The following is a 27,038-nucleotide window of genomic DNA, read 5'->3' as shown; positions in this document are numbered from 1 at the left end:
TTCATAGGTAAGTACTAGTCTATCGACCCTAGGGCCTATATAAGCCTAGCCAAAAGAGGTTCTCCACCCAAGAAAATTATTTTCCTGTGCCCCTGTCGAGCAGAGGCGCAGAAGTGACCCGGGGGTGAATTTCCTGTTTCCCATCCAATTGTTAAGATTTCTCTTGAAGAGGGCTAATGAGGAGCTTTGTTTGACATGAATGAGTTGTCTGTTCCAGAGCATGGGAAGTCTCTGGGACAGGATTCTATCCCTCCACCATGTTCTGTTTATTGTGGTGACAAGGTTTAGGTCCATGGAGCGTGTGGCTCGGAGAGATTGGGATTTCTTTAAGTGTAGCATGTCCATCAGATCTGGGTTAGACATGGCTTTGTATGTTAGGCAGAGGTTGCCTTTGAGTAGGCGATATGCGACAGAGTAGAGCTGGAGTTTTTTGAGACGGTCTGCATATGGCATCTGTTTGAGGCTGGTAATCCTCTTAGTGAGGTATTTCTGTGGCCTTTCTAGTTGTTGTAGATGTCTTGCAAGGTACATGCCAAATGGAGCGTTGTACTGTATAATGGGTCTGATGAGGGATGAGTAGAGAGGAACGACCTCTCTTTTTCTGGAGGAGAACCTATTTGTGATGAAGTGTGCCACGTAGAAGTATTTTTTTGACTACTGTGGCGAGGTGATTATCAAAGGAGAGACTACTGTCCACCTTTGTCCCAAGGTCTCTTACCACACTTTCGGTGTTTAGTAGGCTACCGCCTATGTGGTAGTTCATGGTTATGGTGTTTTCCCAAAGGGGATGCCAATGCACTTCTTGGCATTGAGCTTGAGGCCATGACTTTGACACCAAGCATCATTCTCAGTGAAGCCTCTTTGTAGAATATCCACATCCTTAGGCAAATCTATTATGACTCCTAGTTTGCAGTCGCCTGCGAACTTCGTTAGCCAGAGACCAGCTGTATTAGCCTGGACTTCTGAGAAGTAGATACCGAACAGGAGAGGACCCAGGACTGAACCCTGTGGTACTCTGTTTGTCACTGGTCTGAAGTCAGATTTGGAGTCTGCTGCTTTTACTGTGTGGATTCTATCAGTGAGCCAGTTGGCCACCCATCTTGTGACATAGGGATTTATGCCCAGTCCAGTGAGTTTAGCTATAATACCAGAGTGGGAGATGGTGTCAGAAGCCTTTGCGAGGTCAAGATAGGCTGTGTGCACCACCTTTCCCTCTTCTACATCTCTGGTGACTGCTTCAAAGAAGTCCAGTCAGGTTTAGGAGGCATGATCTATGTCTTACAAACCCAAACTGAGTGGGATCCAGAGTTTGGAGGTTACCTCTGTATTTGTTTATAAGCTCCAGGATGATGCGTTCCACGGCCTTGCAGATCAGGCTTATCAGGCTAATGAGGCGGTAGTTACCGGTGTCAATGGTGGCTTCCCCTTTGTGGAGTGGGATAACTGTTACTGTGCAACAATTCTGTAGGCACAAAGCCTGAAGTGAGGCTATGGTTGAACATGGTACTTAAGTGGGGTGCCAGTTCGTTCTGTAGTTCCTGCAGAATGCAGCCTGGGATGTTATCTGGTCCCATGGATGCTGTGTTCTTGGCTTTGGAGAGTGCGGTCTTTACTTGTGCGTCTGTGATAACAGGGGCTTTGCAATTTTCCGGTATGGAGATGGGCCTTTGGGGGGTGAGGGCAGGATAATGTTTGCACTGAACCTGTCTGCCAGGATGTTGGCAATATCATTTGGTTCAGTAAATCTAGTGCCATTGTGATGTAGTTCAGAGCAGATGTGAGTGTTGTCATTGAGATTCTTGACATAGCTATAGAATGCTTTGTGGCTGTCTTTAGAATCCATGGCAATTTTGTTTTCGTAACTAGCTTTGGAGGATTTTATAAGGGACCTCAGCTTCTTACTGAGGCTGACCAGAGAGTTCCTGCAATCATGGGATTTCACTTTTTTTTTTTTTTTTTGCAACAGTTTCTTCCTTCTATTGTAGAGTTTGTTTATGGCAGGGGACCACCAGATTGGCTTCCTTTTTTTGGAGGAAAGCGTCTTGGTTCTGTTGGGGATGGCACGGTCCATGCACTTGTGTATGTGTTTATACAGTGCATTTGTTTATGATTCAGCAGTCGTGCCTCTATTTTTCGTCTCTGTGGGTGTCGTGAAGTTAGCCCCTTCTGTCTTAAGAAGCATGAAGTTGGCTTAGGAGAAGTTTTTTACGGTGGTTTCCTTAATGGGGTGGGGGCGGGATATGGATGTCTAGGGTGATTAGCTTGTGGTCGGATCTGACCAGCGAGGAGTTGATCTCTGGCGTGGAGCATCTGTTACCCATATTGGTAATGACCAGGTCCAGGATGTTGCTGCCCCTAGTGGGGGTATGGACGAGCTGGTTCAGGGCATTGGAATTGATGAATTCCAGAAGACATTGAGCAAATTACTTAGTACATGAGCAGTTTTCCCAGTTAATGGTGGGATAGTTGAAATCTCCCAGTATTAGGGTATTGGGCTGTACCTTAATGTTATCCAGTATATCAAATAAACATGGAGTGACTGTCCTGGAGCATGGTGGGGGATCTGTAACAAGCTACAACCTGAATTGCAGTCTTGCCCAGTGTTAATTGTACTTGGATAATTTCGGATACATTATGTTGAGCAACTAGCCTGGAAGTGTGGCTATACTTTATGAATATGGACACGCGTCCTCCTTTAGTGTTTTGGTCCAGGTTAGGTGGCCAAAAGGCGTGGTAAGAATTGTAGCCTGGTAATGCAGAGGTGCTCTCTGGAGCCTTAAACTCTGTCTCTGTCATTGCACAGATGTCGATGTTCTCCATCTTAAGGAGTGTCTCGAGTGAGTGCATTTTGAGGTTTAGACTTCTAGCATTGAGTAGCATTACCCTTAGATTTCACTTGTTTGTATCTACTATGGTGGTGCGTTTGACGTTTGAGCCTTGCCTAAAAAAGGCACTACAGGGGCGGCAAGAATGTCAGTATTAATGCATCATCAGAAGGCGGGACTGGATGACTTAGAGTCTGGAAGCAAGTGGACAGTTTTTAGGCATACAGTAAACAGAAACATTAGTTTATTAAACTTTTTAAATATACATCTGCTGAAGTAACTAAAGTAAAAAAATCACATTTTAGAGTAAGAAACCCCACTTTATGAGTTGAGGGCATAATTATAACAAAAAGAAATGGTAAAAAAAACTTTGCACTTGATCTTTAAACATTCTGGGGTGCACAGTAAAAAAAAAAAAAGTCCTGTTTGTCTCCTAGGTAGTTCTCACAGTGTTGGATAATGAATAACCATAATAGTGTTGGTATGCGAAAGAGTTGGCAATCCTAGGGTCAGAACTTGGAGCAAAAAAAAAAAAAAAAACTTTAGTAGGGCAGAGCAGATGGCTGTTTCATATACAGAGGGTAAAAAAATGTTCTTATACATTTTTGGGTGGGCTGCAGTATACAAAAATGTGTCCCTTTTGGGATTTTACCCTCCCTTGACTTAGCATGCTTTGATAGTTTGTTAGATGTATGTGATTAATCATATAGTGACAGAAAAAAAATCAGTTTTAGGGGATGATGTACGTAGGCATATTTTGTATCTTCAGCAAAAAAATTAGTGTTTTATATTTCAATAAAATCTAAGATAATATGAAAATACTTTACAGCAGGGGTTTTGATGCTGGTCTTCAAGGCATTGTGCAACCTCTACTATTACTGCAGTTTAATTGTTGACTTTTAAGAAATTAACTATTTTTGTGTTTTTTTTAAACTAAACCAAATGATCCGGGAATCCTACATTACATGTTGTTCACTGTACCCTACTGTAAGCTGTAAAGTTAGCACAGGCTCCTTGCTTATAAGATGGGGTATTTTCCTTTGACAATGGATGAAGTATGACTTATGTTTTGCAGCCTTTGAGTAGTTTTGTATGTAATAGGTGCTATTTCTATAATTATGCTTTTTCTTAGAACTTTATTATTGATTATATTTTTATATCTGCATGAAGAGAAGATGACTGATCCTTGGCAAGAATGTATGGATTTTGCAGTTGCTATAGCAAAGAAAGCTGGACAGGTAAGTCCATAATTTAAAACACTGATGCATGCTATTTAAAGCAAAACATTTGCAGACCTTGTCTTTAGTGTGTGTACTGTCAAGTTTCACAGAGTCTTTTCAGGTAGACTGGGGTCTTCTATAACTGAAATGAAGAGGGTACATAACATTAGACTACAAGTAGCTTTCTGCCTTTTGTTTAGAAAATGCCAGCTGTTGTTAGTTCCTGTATTGATTCTTATGCATTCTAGTGGAGTTAAAAGTTAACAGTAGTTAGGGTTTCCATCAGAATGTCAGACGATGGGTTCGTAGGTATTTACTAAGCTAACAACTACAAGGGCCTTTTTAAGCCTATGCATGCATCCCAAATCTCTGACAAGTTCTGGTACATTGATAAGTGTAACCAGGGGCTTGGTTGATGAACCATTTACAAACAGGGGACTGGGAAATGAACCATTTACAGGTTGCCTGTGTTTGTTAGAGGCATAGGTGCCAAAGCAGGGATGAATTTCCTGTTCCCCATCCAGTTGTCCAAGTTACACTTGAATTGGGTCAGGGAGGAACTCAGCTTCACATGAATGGTGAGCCTGTTCCAGAGACAGGGTAGTCTCTGAGATACATACTTGTCACTCCAGCAGGTCCTGTTTTTATCTCAGGCAAGGTTTAAGTCTTTAGAATGGGTAATTCTGGTGCTGTTTGATTTGTGGATATGCAGGAGGTCCATCAGGGTGTGGTCTGACAATGCCTTGTATGCCAGGCATAGATCTTCCCCCCTCAACAGTGTGTAGGAGACAGAATACAAGGATAGGGCCTTGAGGCGTTCTGCATAGAACATGTTACTTACATCCTGTATTCTTTTAGTGAGAAACCTCTGTGAATGTTTCAGTTGTTGGATATGCCTGGTTAGGTAGGCACACACCAAAGGGGGCATTGTAATCGATGGTAGGGCTGATGAATGCTGAATACAGTGGAACAATGACTTCCTTGGACCTAGATGCATACCTTTGTTTATAAATTGCACAGCATAGAATGATTTCCTCACTATTGTAGACATGTGATGGTCAAAGACTAGATTTCTGTCTATGTGTGTCCCCAAATCCCTGACTACTGGGTCAACTCTTAGAGGTGTGTTGTCAGTATTGTAGTTACTGGTGGTGGAGGACTTCCTGAAGGATACTATTATGCATTTATTGGCATTTACTTTTAGTCCATGGCTCTGACACCAGTTATTTTTCTGTGTGAGTCCTTACTGGAGAACATTTGTGTTGGGTGGATATTCTATGACTGCCCCTAATTTGCAATCCTCTGCAAATTTAGTCAGTCAGAGGCCATTGACATTGGCCTTCATTTCAGCAAAGTAAGTGCCAAAAAGGAGCAGTCCCAGGATCGATCCCTGAGAGACTGCTTGTGACTGGATCCTTTGTAGAGTTGGACTACAGAATTCTAACTTCATGGGATCTGTCTGTTAACCATCTGGCTATCCACTTGGTGATATAAGGGTTTATACATAACCTCTTGAGTTTGTCAACAATGCCCTAGTGAGATATTGTGTCAAATGCATTGGCCAGATCAAGGTAGGCAGTCTGAACCATCTTGCCCTCATCCATTGCTTTGGTGACCTTCTCAAAGAAGTCCACTAGGTTGAGTAGGCATGACCTGCCCTTGATGAAACCAAATTTGGTTGGATCCAGTGTCTGGAGGTTTCCTGTGTCATTATTGATCATTTCCATGATAATTCCTTCTATTGCTTTGCATATGAAACTAGTGAGACTTTTGTGGGTCTGTAGTTTCCAGGGTCTGTAGATGGCCCACCTTTATGCGCAGGGATAACTGTTGCTGTTCTCCATTTGTGGGGCACAAAGCCTGTTTGGATGCTGCAGCTAAATAGCAATTCCAGAGGGCCTGATAAGTCATGTTCCATGCTATTTAGAATGCATCCAGGGGTATTGTCTGGGCCCATTGATGTGGTGTTCCTAGTATTAGAGACAATATTAAGGACCTGTTCCCTAGTTAACAGGGGGAGTTATATTTGATGGTATTTCCTGAGGGAAGGCTGAGGGGTAAAGTTGGAGCTGAGTTTGTTGGTCAGTAGGTTTGCTGTATTTTCTGGCTTGGTATAGGTGGCTGCATTAACAATGAGCTCTGCGTACAAGTGTGTATTGCTTTTGAGGTTGCAGACATAGCTAAAGAATGCCTTGTGGTTGTCCTTGGCCCGGGAGACAAATTTTACCACAAATTTGGCTTTGGTAGACTTCATCTGTTCCCTGAGTTGTTTGTTTAGTTTGATGAGAATGTTTTCATCCTGCTGTGTGTTGCACCTCCTAATTTCTTTCCATGATTTTCTTCCTTCTGTTTGATGCTGTGAATTTCACCAGAGTGGCTTGTTTTTTGAATTAGTTCAGTACTTATTCCTAGTGGGTACAGCTGCCTCTGTGCAGCTATTAGCATGCTTGTATAAGGTTTCTGTGAACATTTCCACGTAGGCAGCTGTGTTGTCGGGGGTTTTGGCGGCTTGAAGTTGTGATAGGTTATCAGTTAATAGTAGGAAGTTAGCCTTAGAGTAGTTCCTGAATATTCCAGGGTTAGCTGGGGTAACAGGTTTTATTTTTACTTCAAAGGAAACCATTTTGTGGTCTGACCTTACTAGGGAAGACATTACACTAGGAGGTGTGCAGCACTCTCCCATATTAGTGAGGACCAGATCCAGTTTATTTGCACCCCTGGTTGATACATTGACAGTCTGGTCCAAGAAGTTTGTACTTACAAAATCCAGGAATCTCTGTGCATGTACGTTTGGTGTGGTATATGATTCCCAGTTGATAGTTGGTTGATTAAAGTTACCCATGAATATGGAATCGGGTTAGTTAGTGAGTGTCTCCAATAAGTTTAAATATGTATTATGGGTTTCCTGGGTAATAAATGGGGACCTATAGCTTGCAAGGAAGTGGTATGGGATTTTGCCTATGGTTGGAAGCACTTTAAGTTTGTCATTTCCTAAAAAAGGCACTATGGGGGAATGGCAATGTCTTGACTAATATTCAGAAGCTTAGAGGAGACAAGTGCAAACCATCCCTGGAAAATCAGTATGGTCTGTTGACCATATCCTTCCATGCTGACAAATATTGCACCCTGTTAGAATGATACCAGAAACTGTCAATTGTTAAAGTCGGTCATCTTCCATTTGTATTGTGGCAGGGGACTACCAGATTGGCTTCATTGGAGGAGGTAAAATGCTGGTCAGTGCTAGGCTCATATCAGCCTGGGACACATATTCCGAGAGCTCCATGATGTTTCTCTTCATATAGTCTAGGTAGTTACGTCTCAGGCCATTTACACCAACATGGACTATGACTGAGTCATACTAGAACTTGTGATCCAACGACTTGATTGCATGTGTTATGTGGCATCTCCTGGACCCTGATAAGCATCTGACAGTGACTTTCTCCTTACTCATCCTGGTGAGAGAGACATCAGTGCATATCACAATGGAGTTTCCAATGACCAGAATGATGGGTTGTGTGGTGGCTTGCCTTATGGGCTTAGAAGGAGAGGTGCTGTGAGATGTGGCTGCATGTGTTGATGTGGGTATTATTTTGAAAGTGCATTTTGGGCTGCTGAGGGTATTTGCTATGTGTACTTCGTCTAGGAGGTCTTTGGGATTTAGGAAGGTTACATTTAAGTGCCTCAGCATATATGGGTCTACATGTCTGCTTTGAACTGCTTTGATGGGTGCAGTGTGTTTACTACTGACAACATGATTGATATTAGGCGTGGTTTTATGTTAGAGCTTTGCCTCCAGTGACATTGTGTAAACACATCTCTTACATACCATATCACTTTGTTTGGAAATTAACTGGTTGTCAGGAAACATGAGGCAATGTCTACATTGCCTCAGGATGCCCATAACCACGAAGCTGGTAATGGAGATAGTGGGAAAGTTCTTATGCATGGCAGGGTGAGAGTTAAGATTGTTCTGTTGATTATCCTGATCTTTGCATATTCTTAGTAATTTCTTTCATATACAACACATAAGGCTTGTAACTAAACAGTGTTAATATTGTCATTATTCAAAGGTTATCCGTGAAGCTATGAAACGTGACATCTCAGTAATGGTGAAAAGTTCTCCTGCAGATCTGGTGACAGAAACAGATCAGAAAGTAGAAGCAATGATTATCTCTTCTATCAAAGAGAAATTTCCATCCCATAGGTAGGATCTCTAATTTTGTTCTGTTTGTTTGGTGATTGGATATTTCCACTGGGTGCAGTAGAATGTCATTTTTCAGATAAGTAATAGAATAACAGAAACAGAACATGCATCATAATAGAAAAAGTAAATATGCTGACCCTGTACATGTTAAGAGTTATAGAAAATGTTTAAACCTTAGCTGATATGCTATTACTCTGAGTAACTGATAAAATCTATTCAGAAAGAAATAGAGAAACTGCCTTCTAAGTACAGATGCTGTTAGTATGATATGCATGTACAGTATAGCAACTGACAACAGATGACCCATTTATTTCACTGAATAAGGAAAGAATTCCAGATAATTTGTTTAATATTGCATTGCTGTAGAGCAGTTATTAAATTGATGCTGTCACTTATGGTTGTATTTTACTGTTTCATTGAAATGTCTTTGCAGAAACATTACTCAGATAGCTTGCCATTGATGAGATGACATATTACGTGATAAAGCCATTGATGGTGTCTTGCATGATATCCCTATAAGCTGCTATCTGAAGGGATAAATGCAGTTTGGGTGTCTGACCACATAGCTGCAAAGGGGATATTAGAGCTGCATTAAGATAAAACCCAAGATGGCTTCTGGCATTATACTTTCATATCCTGTTCTGTTGAAGGGATGAATGGGGTTAAAGTCAGTGTCTCCAGCCAGAAGGCTGCAAAGGCGACATTAGAGCTGCATTGAAATAAGTCTCCAGATGGCTTCTAGCATGATGCTTCAATAAGCTATTTTTCTGAAAGGATGAAGTAGGGTTAAAACCAGGTTGAGTGGGGATATGTCCTGGAAGGTGCAGGGGAACGAAAATATATTTATCAAAAAGAATCATATTAAGTGTTTTGAAAACATATTGTTTATTATCTGCATTGTTTAACATAAATGCAAATTACCAAAATTCTGGAATGCAGTCTTGCCAAATTATGGCCACTGAGAGCATAATATGGGAGGCAACTGTAAGTATTAACAATTATTCTTTTGAAACTAGAATATGAGCCATATGCAAAAGGTTAATAGGTATATCCTGAAACTTTGTGTACAAACATTAAGGTTAAATTCAAGCATAACAGATGGATTATGTTTTTCTACAGCAGTTTGCTTTGTGCAGTAAATATTTATATCTGTAAAGAGCAGTAAAAACTCACCCACAAAGTCATGAAAAGAGAACCTATTTGTATTTAGTTTTGCGGCTGGGGAATATGTAGTCATATTATAGTGGCCAACATATAAAATCTAGTTTGTTTTTAAATGCTACAAATCTACCGTAAGAGCTGGTCAGGGAGTTGTTAATGTTGGGGGTGGGGGTGGGGGGACATGTAATCTGCTGACTTTTAACAAAACTACCCCCTCCTTGCCTTAATATCTGGAAAAAAAAATTGTGCTGAAAGTAAACCCTTTCCTTGAAAATGTACTTTGCCTCACATAATCTGTATCAAGCAGGTTCACAACATTGGAATATATGGTGTAAGTATCTTAATAGTTTATCCTTCTTGCCCAGACACTGGAGCCCATTATCTTTATATAGGATCATAGAATCATAGGAGGTTACTAGGCTAACGACTCTAGGGCTCTTTCAAGCCTAGCCAAATTTTACCCTTATTTCCACGATTAGCACCTATCACCCTGTCCAGGAGGGACGCAGGTGGAACCCCTGGGGTGAATTTATGGTTACCCATCCAATTGTCCAGATTACATTTGAAGAGGGCCAGTGAGGTGCTCTGCTTGACATGAAGCAGGAGTGTGTTCCAAAGGTGTGGTAACGTCTGGGAGACAAATCTGTCCATACAGCAGGTACTATTAATGTCACATACCAGGTTAAAGCCTTTAGAGTGAGTAATCCGTGTACCATTTGATTTACGGATATGCAGCATTTCCAATAAAGCAGGGTCAAAGATTGCCTTATAAGCAAGGCAGAGATCACCTCTGAGTTGTCTGTATGAAACAGAATGAAGTGACAGTGATTTCAGATGATCCTCATAGGTCGGATACCGAAGACCTTGAATTTCCCTTGTGAAGAACCTTTGTGGCTCTCCAATTGCTGCAGGTGCTTGGAAAGGTACATACCAAAAGGGGCATTGTACTCAATTATTGGCCTGATGAGGGAAGAGTACAAGGAGGTGATAATTTTTTTCTGAGGGCAGTGCCCTTACTAATGAGGTGAGCAATATAGAATGCTTTCTTACCACTGTGAGACATGATGATCAAAGTTAAGGTTGCTGTCAACCTGTGTGTCCAGGTCTCTCACCACTGAATGCGTACTTAAGGTGTTGTTATTGATGTGATAGTTAGCAGGAACATCGCTCTTACCGAAAGGAATGGTAACACATTTTTTTTGCCTTGAGCTTAAGGCCATGACTTTTGACACCAGTTATTTGTTTGTGTAAGACCCTCTTGTAGGAGGTTGACATCGTTTCGAGATTCTATGGCCACTTCCAGTTTGCAGTCATCAGCAAACTTTGTTAGCCACAGAGCTTTAGTTTTAGCTTGTACTTCGGAGAAATGGATTCCAAACAGTAGAGGTCCCAGGACTGATCCCTGTGGAACACCACTGGTTACAGGTCTGCTGTTGGAGGTGGATTCCCCTATTTTGACTATATGGGTTCTATCAGGGAACCAGTTAGTGGCCCATCTAATGATGTAACGGTTGGTACCCAGCTGGGTGAGTTTGTCAATTTTGCCTGAGTGGGGGATAGTGTCAAAAGCGCTTGGCTAAGTCTAGGTAGGCTGTATGCACAGATTTCCCCTCGTCGAGGGCTTTGGAGACTGTCTCAAATAAGTCCATCAGGTTTAACAGGCATGATCTCTCTTTGACAAACTCAAATTGAGTAGGGTAAAGTATTTGGAGATTACCTATATCTTTGTTGATAAGGTCCATGATGATACACTCCATGGCCTTGCTGATAAGGGTAGTCAGTCTAATAAGTCTGTAGTTTCTGGGGTGAGTAGAAGCACCTTTGTGCAGGGGATAACAGTGGCCATTTTACATTCAGCTGGGATGAAGCTGGTGCTTAGGCTATGATTGAAAAGAGTCCCCAATGGTGTTGTTAATTCTTGTTTGAACTCATGTAGGATGTAGCCTGGGATGTTATTAGGTCCCATAAATGCTGTGTTTTTGACCTTAGAGAGGGCAATCATGACCTGCTCTTTAGATATACAAGATAGAGGACATGTGGTAGGGATGTCATGTAGTACGTATGGTGGGGACAGGGGAGTGAAGTTTTCATGGAACCTGTTGGCTAACAGGTTAGCAATATCCTCAGGCTCTGTATATGTGGTATCATTAACTACCAGTTTGGCACAAATCTGGGCCTTTAATTTTAGGTTACAGATGTAACTAAACAATGCCTTATGGGTGTCCTTAGTTGTGGAAGCTAATTTGGATTTGTAGTTAGCTTTGTAGGATGTCACAAGAAGTCTTATTTGCTTGTTTAAGCTGAGGAGGGAGTGTTTCCAGTTTAGGGCTCACTCCTTCTTACTGTTAGACAGCAGTTTCTTCCTCTTATTGTAAAGCTTGTTAATGGTGATTGTCCACCAGGCAGGTTTGCTCTTCCTTGAGCAGCTTGTTTTGGTCCTGTCAGGTACAGTCGAGTCAGTGCAGTTATACAGGTGTTTGTACAAAGCATCTGTGTAGAATTCGGCATAGTTGCCAATTCTATCTGAAGGTGGAGGTGCAGTGAAACTATTTATACTATTCCGTAAGAGGTTATAATCTGCTTTGGAGAATTTTTAGTTTAGTTGCTGCTGGGGGGGGGGGGGGGTCAGGTGTGATAGTTACTTCAAATGAGACTAATTTGTGGTCAGACCTCACTAGGGAAGACCTCACAGTGGGGGTGCTAAGCACCATATCCAGGATGTTGGCACTCCTTGTGGGGGTGTCAACTAGCTGATCCAGGGCATTGGAATTAATGAAGTTGAGGAACCTTTGGGCAAGTGAGTTTGTACGCGAGTAATTTACCTAGTCAATGGACTAGTCACCCAAAACCATGGTGTTCGGATGTATCTTGATAGACTCAAGTAGATCCAAATAGGCAGAATGGGTGTCCTGATTCATGGAGGAGGCCGTGTAGCTGGCAGTGGCTTGAATATTTATTTATTTATTTACATTTGTTGACTGGGATTGTCCTACCAACAGTTAATTGCACCTGAAGTACCTCCAGGGATTCATGCTGTCTACCAATCTGGAGGTATACTTATCTTTAATGAATATTGATACACTGCCTTCTTCAGTTTTCATGCCTTCAGTTATGCAGTAATAAATATTGTAATTCCACGATTTTGGAAATCTGCAAGTAATTTAATCGTAGAGGAAAGGGGTGACCACCAAGTGATTTCCCATAGTCATATAGGAGGGCCGTAATAAAGAGAAGGAGACTAAGTGCTAGTAATATGCATACGTTCAGTAACACCACAGAGGATCCAACGATGGCTGAAACAATGACGTTTAATAAAAATTGAGTACTTTTGTCCCACTACAGAGACTTCATCAGACTGAGTGTACATATATTTTATACTGTTAGCCAAGATATTCTAGTGATTCATTCAAATGTAATAGAATAATTGGCAATATAATTAATCTTAAAGACACATTGCATAAATTCACTTCAAAAATTATAGAAATCATTAAAAACTTGAAAAACTAGAAAATAAAAAAGGCATTTTAACATATGCTTTAGGAGAAATGTTGTTCCAAAAGGTAAAAATACATTTTATCAGCCCTAATATTTAATAGTGGGGTTACTGACACATATTCATTTAAACTTGGAGGGAAGATGGCACATAGTCTGAGCTGCTACAAAAAATTCTGTGTTTGTGAGCCGGCCCTTCCAGTCATCTCCCCTGGGGTTAACATTAATAATTTCAAAGGTCCCAAAGAAAAACTTTTTAAAACCGGAACAGATAGTAGAATGTTTATGTAAAGCATTAGTTTATTTGTTGTCTGCAGTATTGTGTGTTTATAAATGCGTATTTTAAGTGCTCTGTCAGTTTTACCTATATAATATGCTGAACACACTGATCACACTTTGCCAGGTATACCACTCTAGTTGTTACACAGTTCCCTTTTTGAAAAACAACCTTACTATTGAGTATATTTTCAAGCACTAAGGTATGTACCTTGGTAATGTATGAACACTGTTTACAACAGCCACAAGGGTTTGTTCCCCTATCTGTAAGTGTATTGTCAGGAAATTTATTTTCAAACAATTGTTTGTAATTCTTTGCAGTTGTAGAAATAAATATTGGCCCACCTCCTACCATATTGTGTATATGCTTGTTATCCTTTAAAAATGTTCCAGTTACATTTGACTATATCTCTAATCCCACTGGAAAACTGATTATGCTCTATAATGAATGCTTTCTCGTATTTTACCTCCTGTGTGTTATCAGGTGTTTTGATGAGGCCAACACCTAACAATGGCTTGAATCTTACCTCCTCCACCAATCATATACTTCTTTAATCAAGTGGTGAACTAATTTCTCTGAGTATCCCCTCACCATAAACATTTGTTTAAGCTTAGCTAATTCATCCCAGACATCCTCATACTGGAATGTCATCCTTGCTACCCGTATTGCTTGCCCTTTTATCTAAACTTTTCTTTTGTGTATGTGGGTGGCTGCTAGAGTCGTGTAAAAAGGCATTATAGAAAGTCTCTTTTTCTGTAAATATTTGACTTAAATCTCTCTGCTGTATGGGAAATAAGGGTGTCAAGATAGTTGATCATTTCCCTATTCCAATGTGTCCAGGACATGTGAGCCTCTTGTGGGGATGCAGACTATCAGTTCTAGAGCATTTGAATTAACAAAGTCCAGGAACCTCTGAGGAAGCATGCTTGTGCTCATATATGTCACCCAGTTGATGGAAGGATAGTTGAAATCACCCATGACTAAGTTGTTAGGCTGTACGGAGAATGATTACAGCAATTCTAGGTAGGCTGTGTGTTTTTCTTGGTTCATGGTGGGGGACCTATAGCTAGCAATGATGTGCTAGGGTATTTTGCCTAGAGGTAATTGGATATGGAGTAGTTTGAGAGAGTCGTACTATTTGACCATTCTCAAGGTGTACTTGGCTTTAATGAAGATGGATAACCCCCTCCACATTTGGTTCTTTTGCGCTTATTTTGAGGTCTAAACATGTGGAAGGCATTGTAACCTTGCATGGCTGGGGTGTTCTCTGTGGCCTTGAACTATGTCTCAGTGACTGCACAGACGTCAGCATCTTCCAAGGTGAGGAGTGCTTCCAGGGAGTGCAACTTCATGTTTAGGTTTCCAGCATTAAGTAGCAGAACCTTGAGTTTGCCTCAAGTGTATTTTGTTATGTTGGAAAGTTTGTTGTTTTGACATTGCCTAAAAAAGACACTATGGGGTAGTCAAGCGCTTTTGCCAGTATCCGAAAGCCTAGACGAGACAGGTACAGACCATCTCTGGCAGAGCAGCATGGCTTGTCGACAATGTCAGCCCAGGCTGACAGATACTGGATCCTCGTGGACTGACACCAGAGGCTAAGCCAGTTGTTGAAGTCGGTAATTTTTTGTTTATACTGTGGCATTATCCTGGGAGAAGTTAGAATACTGCTTAGGGCTATGGTCATACCTGCCTTGTATGTCTGGGATTTCAGTCATGTCTCTCTTCGTATAGTCCAGAGAGATACATCTCAAGTCATTCACTCCAACATGAACTGTGACCAAGTCCTAGTGATACTTGTTGAGTGACTTGAGTGCATGTGCAATCTGACTGATCCTAGCATCTGACAGGCAGCTGACCATGACCTTCCCTTTCTCCAGCCTAGTGAGGGGAACATTTGTCTGCCTATGAACAGAACATTTGGCTTAGAAGTGTTATGCATTATGGGCTTATTTGTTGAGACACATTTATGTGTAGTAGTTTCTATTTGCATAACAGTGTGTGCACTTTGTTTACTTTTGGGGGGTCTCTGAACTTTTGGTGGACTTATAATGAGTACCTCTGTGTATGTGGATCTATGTGTTATATCTTTAGTTTGTGTGAGAGGTGAAGAGTGTGTACTGACAACCTGTCTGGTGTCCAGTTTGTTGTTACATGAGAGAAGTGATTCCAGTTTTGTAGTGTACTTGCATCTCTCTCACATAGGGTAGTTGTTTGTTGTAGGAGTAAGTGATTGTCAGCATACATGAGGCAATTACTACATTGCCTCAGTATTTGCATTTAAATCAGGCTGGCCAGAGAAATCATGGGAAACTGCCCATTATAGCATGTTTTTACCATATGACCTATTAGGTGAAGGAGTTGGCAAGATTGACCAGTTTTTGCTCAAGAACTATCAAGCTATTAGGGAAAGGAGTAGGCTAGATTGACCATTTTTCCCCTAAGATTATCAAGGGTTGTTAAACTGAGGGTTGTGGATGATAGGTGTGGCAGCATTGCTCATTGTGTAACTAAGTTGCCTTTAGTGCAACAGAGAAGCTTATGAGGGTTCCATTGACAGTTCTGTAGGGGAAAATTGTGTTTCAAGGCATTTGCATCTATACAGGGCACCGCTAACCCTCGTGAGATGCACAGAGATGAGTAAATGCCAGGCTTAAATACAGGCGAAATTAAACAGTTGTAAGCTAATCTACCAATAGGAAAGTACGCAATGAACCTTCCTCCAGCAATCCTTAACTCAGACAAGGCTCGGTCCACACTCTTTTGCTATAAGGAGCCTTTCTTAATGTAAGTTGGCTGGTTTAGTGCTTGAGTGTAACAAAAACAGGCTAGATTCAGCAGGTCTGAATGAAGACTATGCTATCTAGGTTGAAAATACAGTTGAAAATTAGTGCAGAAAATATGCAGTCACAACAATAAAAAAGCCAAAAAAATGCAGTAATTAGACACAGTACAATGTAAAAAGTGCAATAGAGACACAAAATATATCTATTTTCTAAGTGTTTCCCCAAACTAGCAGGTCAGGTTACCTCCCAGTGCACTAGATGTAAAAACACTGACCTCTTGATGTAAAAACAAGTGCTTGCTAGAGTGTAAGGATACACTACTTTATCCATCAGGTAGCTAGAAAATGAATCCAGATCAAGTAAATCAGTAGACCAGATGAGAGGCAAAATGCACTTTTTCAATACAAGCATAAAGAAAGGCAAATAAATAATTCAGTATTATCAACAGCAGTGTAAAAAGGGTGGAGCTTATTAAGTTCAATTTACAGCAGGAGTGGGCAGTTTAAAATTACCAAGTTTAAAAAGCATATTAACAGACTGGAAGGTGGGTGGGAGGGAAACAATAGTAGGGAATCACCCACAGTGCTTTAGTTTATGCAGGCTTGAAATCTTTTCAGCAGAAGACAAAGGGCCAGAAATTCACTGTGTATTTAAGTATCACTCGGGACAACTAACTAATGAAAAAATATGTGAAGTGCTGCAGCCTAAATAATCTAAATTTATAGATACACACACACACACACACACACACACACACACACACACACACACACACACACACAGTCACTCAACATCACACACTTGTTTGGACTCACAAACGTATTTCCCTCATTCACCACATACGCACTATAACAGACACACACACACACACACACACACACACACACACACACACACACACACACACACACACACACACACACACACACACACACACACACAATCATTCAACTCCATTTATAGGCTTGCAGTCAAGCATGCACTCCCTACCATTACGTCTCTGCTGAACTATGTTGAATTTTTATGTACCAAGGCTTCATCATTGAAGTTAGTGGGTGACTGCTGTCTCTTGGCCGAGTAGAATTTTTTGCTGGCCATGGTAATTTATGCAACTGAGCGATTCTCTGAATTGCTTAACATTGTAAATTGGTAGCTACAGACATTCCTGGAGGAAATTACATGGCTAATTAGCATTAGCTGCTCCATCGATTGCCTCATTACTACATACCTTGGCTAACAAGAATGCCTTCTTCACTAATGCTTTCTGCTCATGGAAATTGACTACTGTCTGGTATTCTCTGAAATGAAAGGGGTTACTGCAAGGAGTCTGATGCTCGTGGTAAGAGTTACCTTTGCAATAACTCTTTTCTGAATACCATGATGGTCCCTAAATTGATGTTTATCAGAAAAGCTGAAGATGTAAGTGTAAACTAAAATTGGCAGTCACTGGAATAAAGAGCAGTACAGTAACAAAATTCTGTCTTTGCACGAATAAAAAGTTATGTCATTTCATTTGGCTACTACTGCTTTCTGTAAACCATTTGGTTTATCTCTCCAAAATTAGATCACTTAACAATATTTTATTGTTTAGTACATCTTAATATGCCTTTTCTGTATCATATTAGTAATTTTTTATATGCCTTTTATTTATTATATGGTGATGATACCAAAAGATACGTACATGTTAACATGTCTACATGCCTTTACAGTGTGTCTGGATTGTTTTTTGTTACATATTCAGTATTTCAGAGTATGTCTTTCAGGTTGTGGCTGCAAAGGGTTCTTGGACCAATTCTGTCATGAACACAAAATACAGAACCTCAAAATATAGAGAAAAAAAGAATGCACAGAAGAATTAATACTAGAAGTATTGAATTACAAAGCAATAAATACTTCTTTCTCACTAAACCTCACTTCACCCCCCACCTTACTTATAGGTGCTAACCCTAACCCTACCACTACCCCTCATCTGCACCAAGTCCAAATCTACACTTCACGTTACTAAACAAAAACTTTCTTTAACAGTACCATTACACAATATATAAAGTCACAGAATATACACAATGCCAAAATTTCAAAACACTAAGGGAGGATTCAAGAAACTACTGTCGTGTATACATTTCCATGTACGCATTGCATCACCTTTTCCTGATACAGCAACCACCCTTGCACAGTGCTGCAGGTTTCTCTAACATGAAGATGTGCAGCATTGCGAAGGGCCAGACCCACAGCCATGTTGGATGCTAATGAGGCATTCTGGGTGGAAAGACATATGCCAATTGGCCATGTGCTGTTTCCCTAGAAATGCATCTACAGAACTGTTGCTACAACGTTCAACTACCTAATGTGAACATTGTGGCAGGGAACCACTACACACCAGGGATTACTTTATTTTTATGGCACCAGTGATGGTACAGGGATTGGGGGTAGGGAAATGCACTAGATACCAGGGATTACTTTGTAAAGTGCCGTTTTGGTACCAATGGTAGTATAGGGATTAGGAGCTGGGAAGGATGCACAAGACGCAAGAGATTATTTCTAATGTGCTGTTATGGTACCAGTGGTAGTACATTGATAGGGGTAGAGGAATGCACTAGACACTAGAGATTACTTTGTAAAGTGCCATTATGGTACCAATGGTAGTATATGGATTGGGAGGTGGGAGGGATGCACTAAACACAAGGGATTAATTTGTAAAGTGCTGTTATGGTACCAGTAGTAGTACATGGATTGATGGGCATGCTGTGCACTAGATGCTTGGGATTACTTTGTAAAGTGCTATACTGGCACCCACATCCTAATGGGAATCTGGGGATGGGGGGACAACTGGATACCAGGAATGACTCTTTAAAGTGCCGTAATGGCATTGACATTGTGACAGGGATCAGGGGGTACACTAGACCAACAAGGCATATTAGAGACATGCCATAATGACAGTAAAGTATTATAGGGGTGGAGGGAACAATGGAAGGGCATATAGGGTAGGGATAGGAACAGGTACAGGAACTGTACTGTGTCTGTGTGTGAGAGAGTGATGAGGGAGGAATGCCATTACCTACCCGAGCAGCAGGTTACTACTGCAGTGTTTGCTTTTTGTTAACTAATTTTAGTTGGTAATCTAAAAAAACTTCTTATTCTGAGACATACGAGTACAGCCAGTGAGTTGTAGGATCATGAGGCTGATCACACTGATCGGATGTTTCTATTGAGGTATATATTCCACGTGCAGACTGTACTGCTAAATCTAAAAAAAGTAACTGAATGAATATGTCCTTTTTTGGTATTTCTTAAGGTGAAAGTTACTTTTTATTTCCATTATCTTTCAGCTTTATTGGTGAAGAATCAGTCGCAGCTGGAGAAGGATGCAATCATACAGATAATCCCACTTGGATAATAGATCCTATTGATGGAACTACTAACTTTGTTCACAGGTTAGCTTTATTGAGTCTTTTTCCTTTCATACTATTTGCTGATGTTTCATTCTTTAGTTTGTGTACTTCCTAGGTAAGTATAATGCAGGATATTGGATATATTAAAAAGGGAAGGAAATTACTTGAATGTTCAATTAATTCCTACCAAGGAGCTTTGTATACATAAATTGAATAAGCTGGGAAGAGCCAGTACTTTGCGTTCAGCCATACTTGAGCTCTCCTACAACTACAGTAAACTCTCGGTTAACCTGAATGCAAGCAACCGGCAAAAAAAAAAAAATCTAAGAACTACAGTACAATTTTCATGTCTTGCACTTTCTGTATCCCCCGCCAGAGAAACATACCTTACGTTTTTAGAGTTTTAGAGTTTTAAAAAGGAAGATAGGAATAAATTCCCTGTCTCCTCAACCTGAGAACAAGTCAAACCAAACAAATAGTATAGGGTACAGGATTAGTCAGGGCTATTTTAAATAGTAGCCCTCAAGCAAGCAGAAACAATTTTCCGGCATTTACCAATCCCCATGGGTGCCGGTTAACTGAGAGTTTACTGTACATACATTCCTTTCTGGTTGCTTGCTTTGAGAAATTTCCAGAAAAAAAGTAATAGTATGTCTTTTTCCTTATTTAAGAGTATAAACAACACTCTGAGACTCTGCAAGTTGTGGTGCAAGTATCAGTGCCAGTTTTTTTTTTTAGCACTATCTGAGGTTTCAGTTGATACCATACTGTAATTCATACATCAGTAGGTTTAGGCTGTATTCATTTAAATATGTAAATATAGCATATTTTCATAATGACTAACAAACGGCTTACAACATGTAAAGCATAGTGTACTCTGCATGGACAGTAACAGTGTATTTTTTTTTTGCCCACCATTATTTTTCATGTGATACCTGTTAGTAATGTGTAATCACTTTTTATGAAAGTATGAATAATGTAACAACAATGGTTAATTTCCCTAATTGCACTCTGCCCTAAACAAGTAATCTTAGTCATTTGTTTCATACATCTTGCCTTCCACATGTTGCCTGTCATTGGTGGAAAACTTTGCCTACCATTGTAGATAACTTTATCCCAGAGTTATTTTTCTCCCTATAATGTCATCTAGATGTAGTGGCAATAATGGAGAATGCGGGGCCATGACAGTGCTTTTTCATAGCCCCAAGAATGTTACAGTAGTATCAATTTTTTACCGAGTGGCAGCCTTGGTAACATTTTGGTAGATATGGGATTAAAGAAAAATGTGGTATAACCTGAGAATGTGAAAGTAACCTATAAACCAGTTACCGCAACTTGAAAGCAGTACAGAAGCTTTTACTGACAGTAATACAAATGTATTTATTTACTGCTTTTTAGTCCCCTTATGCCAGTATCATCTTCTCAGGGGTGACCTGAGATTGTGTTTATACTGACTAGGGGAAATTTGGCCAAGTTACGGGGGATCTTCCTCAACTCTTTGGAGGAGAGGAAGTGAAGCACTGTCTGGAGCTGCTACTGCAGTTCCAGAAATATCAAGCTGCTGGAGAGTGTAGCAGAGCTGAAGAGAGGAGTAGGAGAAAACTTACTGAAGGAAGGAGAAAGAGATGAAGCAACTATTACAGATTTGGAAAATGGAGCACTGGAGACACAAGTGCTGATAGATTTGATGAACTGGACAGAGCTCAAGGAAGGAGAGGAAGTGGGGTGAAGTGCACTGTATTACAGCAGGAAAAAATTGAGAGATTTGAAATGCAAATAACAGGTAGTAAAGGGAAAACAGTGGAGGTATTTTTGGCTGAGTAGCCAGTTTTCAGGGTTTACCTCCGCAGCATTTTTTTTTTGTTTCAAGACAGAAGAAGTTGATCAGATGCATCAAGACAAGGAAGAATGGAAGAGGGAACTGAGAGTGAACAAACATTTGTAGTTTCTCAACAGCTGAAGGGAAGATGACTAGTGGTAAGAAAAAAAAGTAAAAGTGATTTCAATGTGAACAGGTATGACATTATGGATAGTATTATTTTGCCATTAGGGTTCAACATTAAAGACACATGAGTATTAATTCATTTGGGAGCTACTGAACATTTTTGTGAAGTGACATTTGAAAGCTTTAACTTCGTGGAAAAATTTATGACTGGGATTGAAAAAAGAAATACAGTTGCACTATAGAAAGACTATTTTTTTCAGAGCTTGGGACTACAAAGGAAAAAGAAAATAAACGTGCAATTTAGGACTTGAGATATAGATGAGCTTCGAGTTAAAACTGTTTTTTCTTTCATTCCTTTTTTAATTTCTCCAATATTTTTGGGTTTCTAATACCATTCTCAGGAATGGACCCAATTCGTAGGTCAAAGTATGATTAAAGTTCATGAAATTAGTATTGTTACATTTTTTGTTAGCCAAAAGTTCTCTGCAGCAACCACAATGTGCCCAGAGTTTACTCCTTCTGCAGTTCATACAGAGTTACTTGTGTCAGTAACATGTCTAAATACTACTGTAAATTATTTTTTATGAGGCCTATTGCTCATACTACTATTGCAACTGTCTGGGCATCCTCTTTCAACATTGCCCTCGTTTCTGCCTGCAGATTCTGGTATTTTATTTCTGTGTGTTTCTCTGTATATACGTAGGACACTGTAATCACTGGGTGTAGCAATTTCAGTGATCAGTGCAACTTTTGACTTCTTTTGCTGGATTACTATATCAGGTTTTCATCTATTTTTTTGAGCTGTTGGTAATGGGTGATCACATACATACCTTAAGTGTCCAGATTTTTGCCTCTTATTTTTGATCTGTCCTTCCTAAAATTTGTGGTTTCCTGACATAATCATTGAGGATTGATGTCACTAAATAATAACAGACATTTGCGTTTCAGACTTCATATCATCCTGAAAATGCGTGCTAATGCAAAACTTTATAATATATTAACTTTCTAAATTTATAAGAGCAATATTTAAAAATTGTCCCTATTTGTAGACATTTTCCCCCTATTACTTTTGGCTTTGTCCAGATTTATTGCATTTGCAGGTTGAGAGGTATGATGCTATGTGATGTAAACTTCATCATTTTCTGTAATGCTTTGTGACTCATGTTTCCACTGCTTCTCGGCTACTTCAATATTATAATGTTGGCAGAATCTTCAATGCAACAGTCTTGCCATATTGTTATGCCTTTCAGTATACAGGCCTTCTGCCATTAGTATATCACATCCAGCAACAAGATGTGCGACTGTTTCCAATTCTGTTTTACAAAACCTGCATTTGTCTGTTTCACTGGCATTTTTAATGGACTTTGTGAACCAACGTGTACGTAGTCCACTATCCTGAGCCAGCGATATTAACCTTTCATCTTGTGGTTTAAATTTACCTCTCCTTAATCATTCCTGTGTTAAATCCTGATTGACATGAGGTTGTTCCAGGAGTTTTCTGGACTCGCAGCTATATTTATGCATTTTCCACATTTCTTGCCTTCTCATCTGATCCTTCACCTTATATACTTTGTTTTGTTTTTTTGGCAAATTCAGTTGCTGCCTGATTTTTATCTACTTCTAGTTTGATTTCCATTCTTGCTTGACACCTATGTGCTTCTGCTAAACTAAGCAAAGAATTAGTCCTAGACTTGTTCTCATATTTTAAAACTTTCTCTATGTTTGGATGTTATGAGGTCAGCAAATATGTATGCAGTCATATGATTGCAGATCTGTATATGTTATCAATTTCGAGGAGGCCCATACCTCCTTCAGAATGGGAAATATATAATCTTTGTGATTATAAAAATTGCTGATTTGTATAAATTATTTGATAAGCATGAGGCATTTTTCTTATTTTCCTGTCCAGCTGATCCAGTGTCTTTTGGGGCCAGTCAGTCACCCCAAATGTCTAAGTTAGAACAGGAAGAGCAAATTGGTTTATAGCTTGGACTTTGTTTGTAGATGTCAGAGCTATTTTCAGTATTATTTTTAGTCTTCTAAAATATTCCTAAGTTTTATTTGCATTTGTTCATGTTTTATTGTTGATCCTTGACCAGTTCCCAAGTATTTATACACTCTCTCTCTCTCTTGCTTAAGTTATTCTATATCTCATTCCTGTCCCAGACTGATATTTTCTTGGTACTGCAGCTTTCCTGCTTTAAAGGTTGCTTTTGCACATTTATGAAGACCAAATAGCATTCTTATATAATCTGAGAAAGTTTTGACCACTTGCAGTTGTGCATTCAGTTCTTCATCCGATGAACTATACAGTTTTAAATCAGCCACAAAAAGAAGATGAGAAATCTTTACACTTTGTTGTTTCCTGGGAGCCAAATTGTAGCCATGTCCTAATCTACTAAGTAGACAACTTAATGGGTTAAGGGCAAGACAAAAGAGCAGCAGTGATAGTGACCCTGGAATATCTCCCTTTGAATTTTTTTATCCCTGGGATAATAATTTGTCCTTTATCATGGCTTAGCTGCAAATGGTTTGCCACTGTTTCATGGTCACTGTAATGTAATTGATCAGTGTAGGGTGTGTCTTATAAAATTTTAAGCACTCTTTTATCTATGAATGTGGGATGCTGTCAGCTGATTTTTTTTAGTCTATTCATGGCATACTTAGATTATTTCCCTTTTTACAATTCTCTGTTATGTACAAGCACTAGAGAGGGGATAGCGTACTTGGATACCTACATTTTTAATGGAGTTAATGGATTCAAGTCACGAATATATAGGAAAAGTACCTTCTCAAATAGCTATCTTGAATATTCTAGTAATCACCCTAGAAAATTAATGCAAAATATTTTCAAGGGACAATGCATAAGAGCAGCTCGTATGACTTCCACCTATATGGATATGATAGATGAGTTGGAATTTATTACATGCGTATTTAGGGAAAAGGGATACACAAAGCATGTGATGGAAGATGTTAAGAAGTATGTAGCTGAAGAATGGGGTAATAAATATCCCCCCTTTTAGGTTAAAAAAATAGGGGGAATAACGCTGTTGTTAAGGTTAACAAAGGTGATGTTAATGATATTAATTATCAGAGAGCATGTATACTTGAATATACTCCCCATGTGAATAAGGTCAAAGGTATATTGATTAATAATTGGAATATCCTGATGGCTGACAATGAGATTAAGGACATTATAGGTGATAAGCCCACCTATGTGTTTAAGATGGGCTGTAATATTAAGAAGTATTTGGAACAGGGCAGTGTTGGAAGGGGGGTAGATATTAGAACTAAACACACAACTAAATGTGGCTGTTGTAATCAATGTCATGCCATTTTGGAAGAAGATGGAATTATTTTGAATAATGTAAATAAAACTAAAATTAAATTCAGGCAAGGTAATTGTAATTCTAAGTTAGTAATATATTTGGCTAAGTGCATGGCATGCCCATGTTACTATATAGGACAAACTGAGAGGAGTCTCAAAAATAAAATTATGACCATCTATATAGTATCAGAAGAATGGACCGTAGTAACGCCTTATATAGGCATATAGAAAAATGTGGGGATGGCCATGCATTTAAGTTTGCCATTTTGGAACATATAAAGATGGACCCATGGAGGGTAACTATAAAGCTACCTTAGGTTACAAGGAGGTTTGGTGGCAATTGCTAACGGATGTGTCTACCTTGACTGGTCTTAATGATCATATATCCATCAAACCAATTTTAGTTAAAAGGAATTGAAAAGTGTATGGAAGCTGTATATTATGTGTTGTATCAAATTTATAATATGTTTTTTGCTGACTAATTAATGCTATATTAATTTTTTTTATTAATTTTTTATTAATTTAATTAAGCATTTGCATACATATTGCATTTAGTATGTATTAGTAATAAGATATTCTGACGTAGTTAGGTGTATATATCAAATATTCAGACATAAGTAAATTAATTATTTTGTAATAATGTTTAACATACATTTGGAGTACAGGTTCAGTTTAAGGGAAGCTGTATTTTCATGACAAATGATTTTTGGCACCTAAAAGTGGGGTATTTAAATGAGTTGTAGTGTTTAAACGTTGTTCTGATGAAGTCCACGCTCTAGTGGATGAAAGTGCTCAACATTCTTGTGTTTTATACATTAAAGAAGTTTTTATTGATCCGTCTGTTTGTGTCTTCCCGTGGAATCTGAGGCAGTCAGTGTTCAACTTGTTGTTGCTAACTGGTTCTTATTTGTAGGCTGAATGCTTTATTATTTGTGCAGGTTCACAGTTCAGGAGGAGTGCCATTTTTCCTGTTGTTAACCAGGTTGGCATCTCTTTGGGATGTGCATATAAATAGTTCTAACTCATGGCTAAGTCTTCATGTAAAGATGTTTACTTATAGCTAGAAGTTAGGTACTACATCTGGTCTTGGGGTTTTTAACTTAGGAGCTTTTCTTAATTTTGTTCCAATTTCTCTGGCCTTTACTTTATCCCATTTAATATCCTCTATATGTGAACGTCTTATTCTTTCTTTTGCTTCTTCTGTCCAGTGAGCGTCTGTATATTCCACAGGATCTTCATAAATATTTCTGCAAAATGTGTTTTACTTCTTTTTGGTGGTGGTTCTATTCCTTTTACCTTGTTTCCCGATTCTCTATGAAACTTTTTTGGATCATCAATAAATTGTTTATTTTGTACTCTTCCTTTATATTTATTTGCATATCTTCTAAATTGTCTGCCTGTGCTGATATCTTTAGTTTATTTGCAGTAGCGTATTATAGATCCTGGTCTGTTCGGATGCTGCAAATTGTTTTTATCATGTCTATCTTTCTGAGTATTTTTGTTGATCTGTTCCCTCTTCTTTACTAACAGTGACACTTCTTATCTTAATTGCTTTATAGTTTTATCTATTTGATTTCTCCCCTTTCTTTCCCTTACTGCCCTGTGCTTTTGTGTTAAAACTTTATCTGTTATTAATTTAGCTGCACAGTAATATTTCCTATTTACTTCTGTTATATTACATGAATTTCTATGAACAGTCTTGATTACTGTGTTCTTTTATTTTATCAAACGTATAACAGTTTGCGTCTTACTGTTTTTCTGTAGTGTGTTTCTTTCATGGATCTTAATATATTTATCCATCTCTATTAAATCAAACAATTCTTCCCTTAGATTCATTTCTTCTAAACTAATGGCACATTCTTTGTTCTCCCTTCCTGCAGACATTCTACAGAATTACCTGAAAATTTTCCTGTGTAATATTCTCTTCGGCTTCACCCTATGTCATCCGTTGCTCTTCATATGAGAACTCACTGGCCTATCATTCAACAGCATTGACTGCATAAGAGTTGCTGCAGTTTTCTGTCCCTTCCCTTGCTGTGCAACTCCAGATGAACTTTTGGACTGGTTTCCTACTGAAGGCGCCAAAGTATCTTCATATGGCAACTGATCAGATGCTTCCCACTCCTGTGCTGTGATGTTGTCAGAGTTAGATTTTTGACACTAAGTCCTTCACTTCACAGGTAATCCATAACTTCAGTTCCTATTTCTTTAATTTCTCCATTACTAATCCTCTTTTCTTTCTCCTTTGTTTTCTTTTCTTTTGTATTGTATTTTGTGTATCTGTATACCTTTGTATTTTTCTTAAATATCTTTGGTTTTGCTTTTTTTTTTTTTGTATCGATTAGTTTTGCTTTCTCCTTTGCATAAATATTGTACCATATTAAATTTCTTTTTCTTCCCCATGTCCATATTTC

General features: G+C 39.2%; 1 protein-coding gene across 3 annotated transcripts in view; it reads left to right on the top strand.

The window, feature by feature from the left end:
• Positions 1-27,038, top strand: part of IMPA1 (inositol monophosphatase 1) — a 450,995-nt gene that overhangs the window by 7,966 nt on the left and 415,991 nt on the right. For 2 of the 3 annotated variants that reach the window (XM_044089366.1, XM_044089367.1), the window contains exons 2-4: positions 3,996-4,063; positions 8,116-8,249; positions 19,289-19,393. In XM_044089366.1, coding sequence (XP_043945301.1) covers positions 4,001-4,063; positions 8,116-8,249; positions 19,289-19,393 — 302 coding nt within the window. In that variant the 5' untranslated portion in view covers positions 3,996-4,000. The remainder of the gene's footprint in view (positions 1-3,995; positions 4,064-8,115; positions 8,250-19,288; positions 19,394-27,038) is intronic. The other variant, XM_044089368.1, reaches the window with a different exon arrangement.

Source organism: Protopterus annectens, chromosome 12.part0 (genome assembly GCF_019279795.1).
Source record: "Protopterus annectens isolate FY-2018-M chromosome 12.part0, PAN1.0, whole genome shotgun sequence".
Lineage (NCBI taxonomy): Eukaryota > Metazoa > Chordata > Ceratodontiformes > Protopteridae > Protopterus > Protopterus annectens.
The sequence above is the reverse complement of the archived record's forward strand: the minus strand, read 5'-3'. Positions and strand labels throughout refer to the sequence as shown.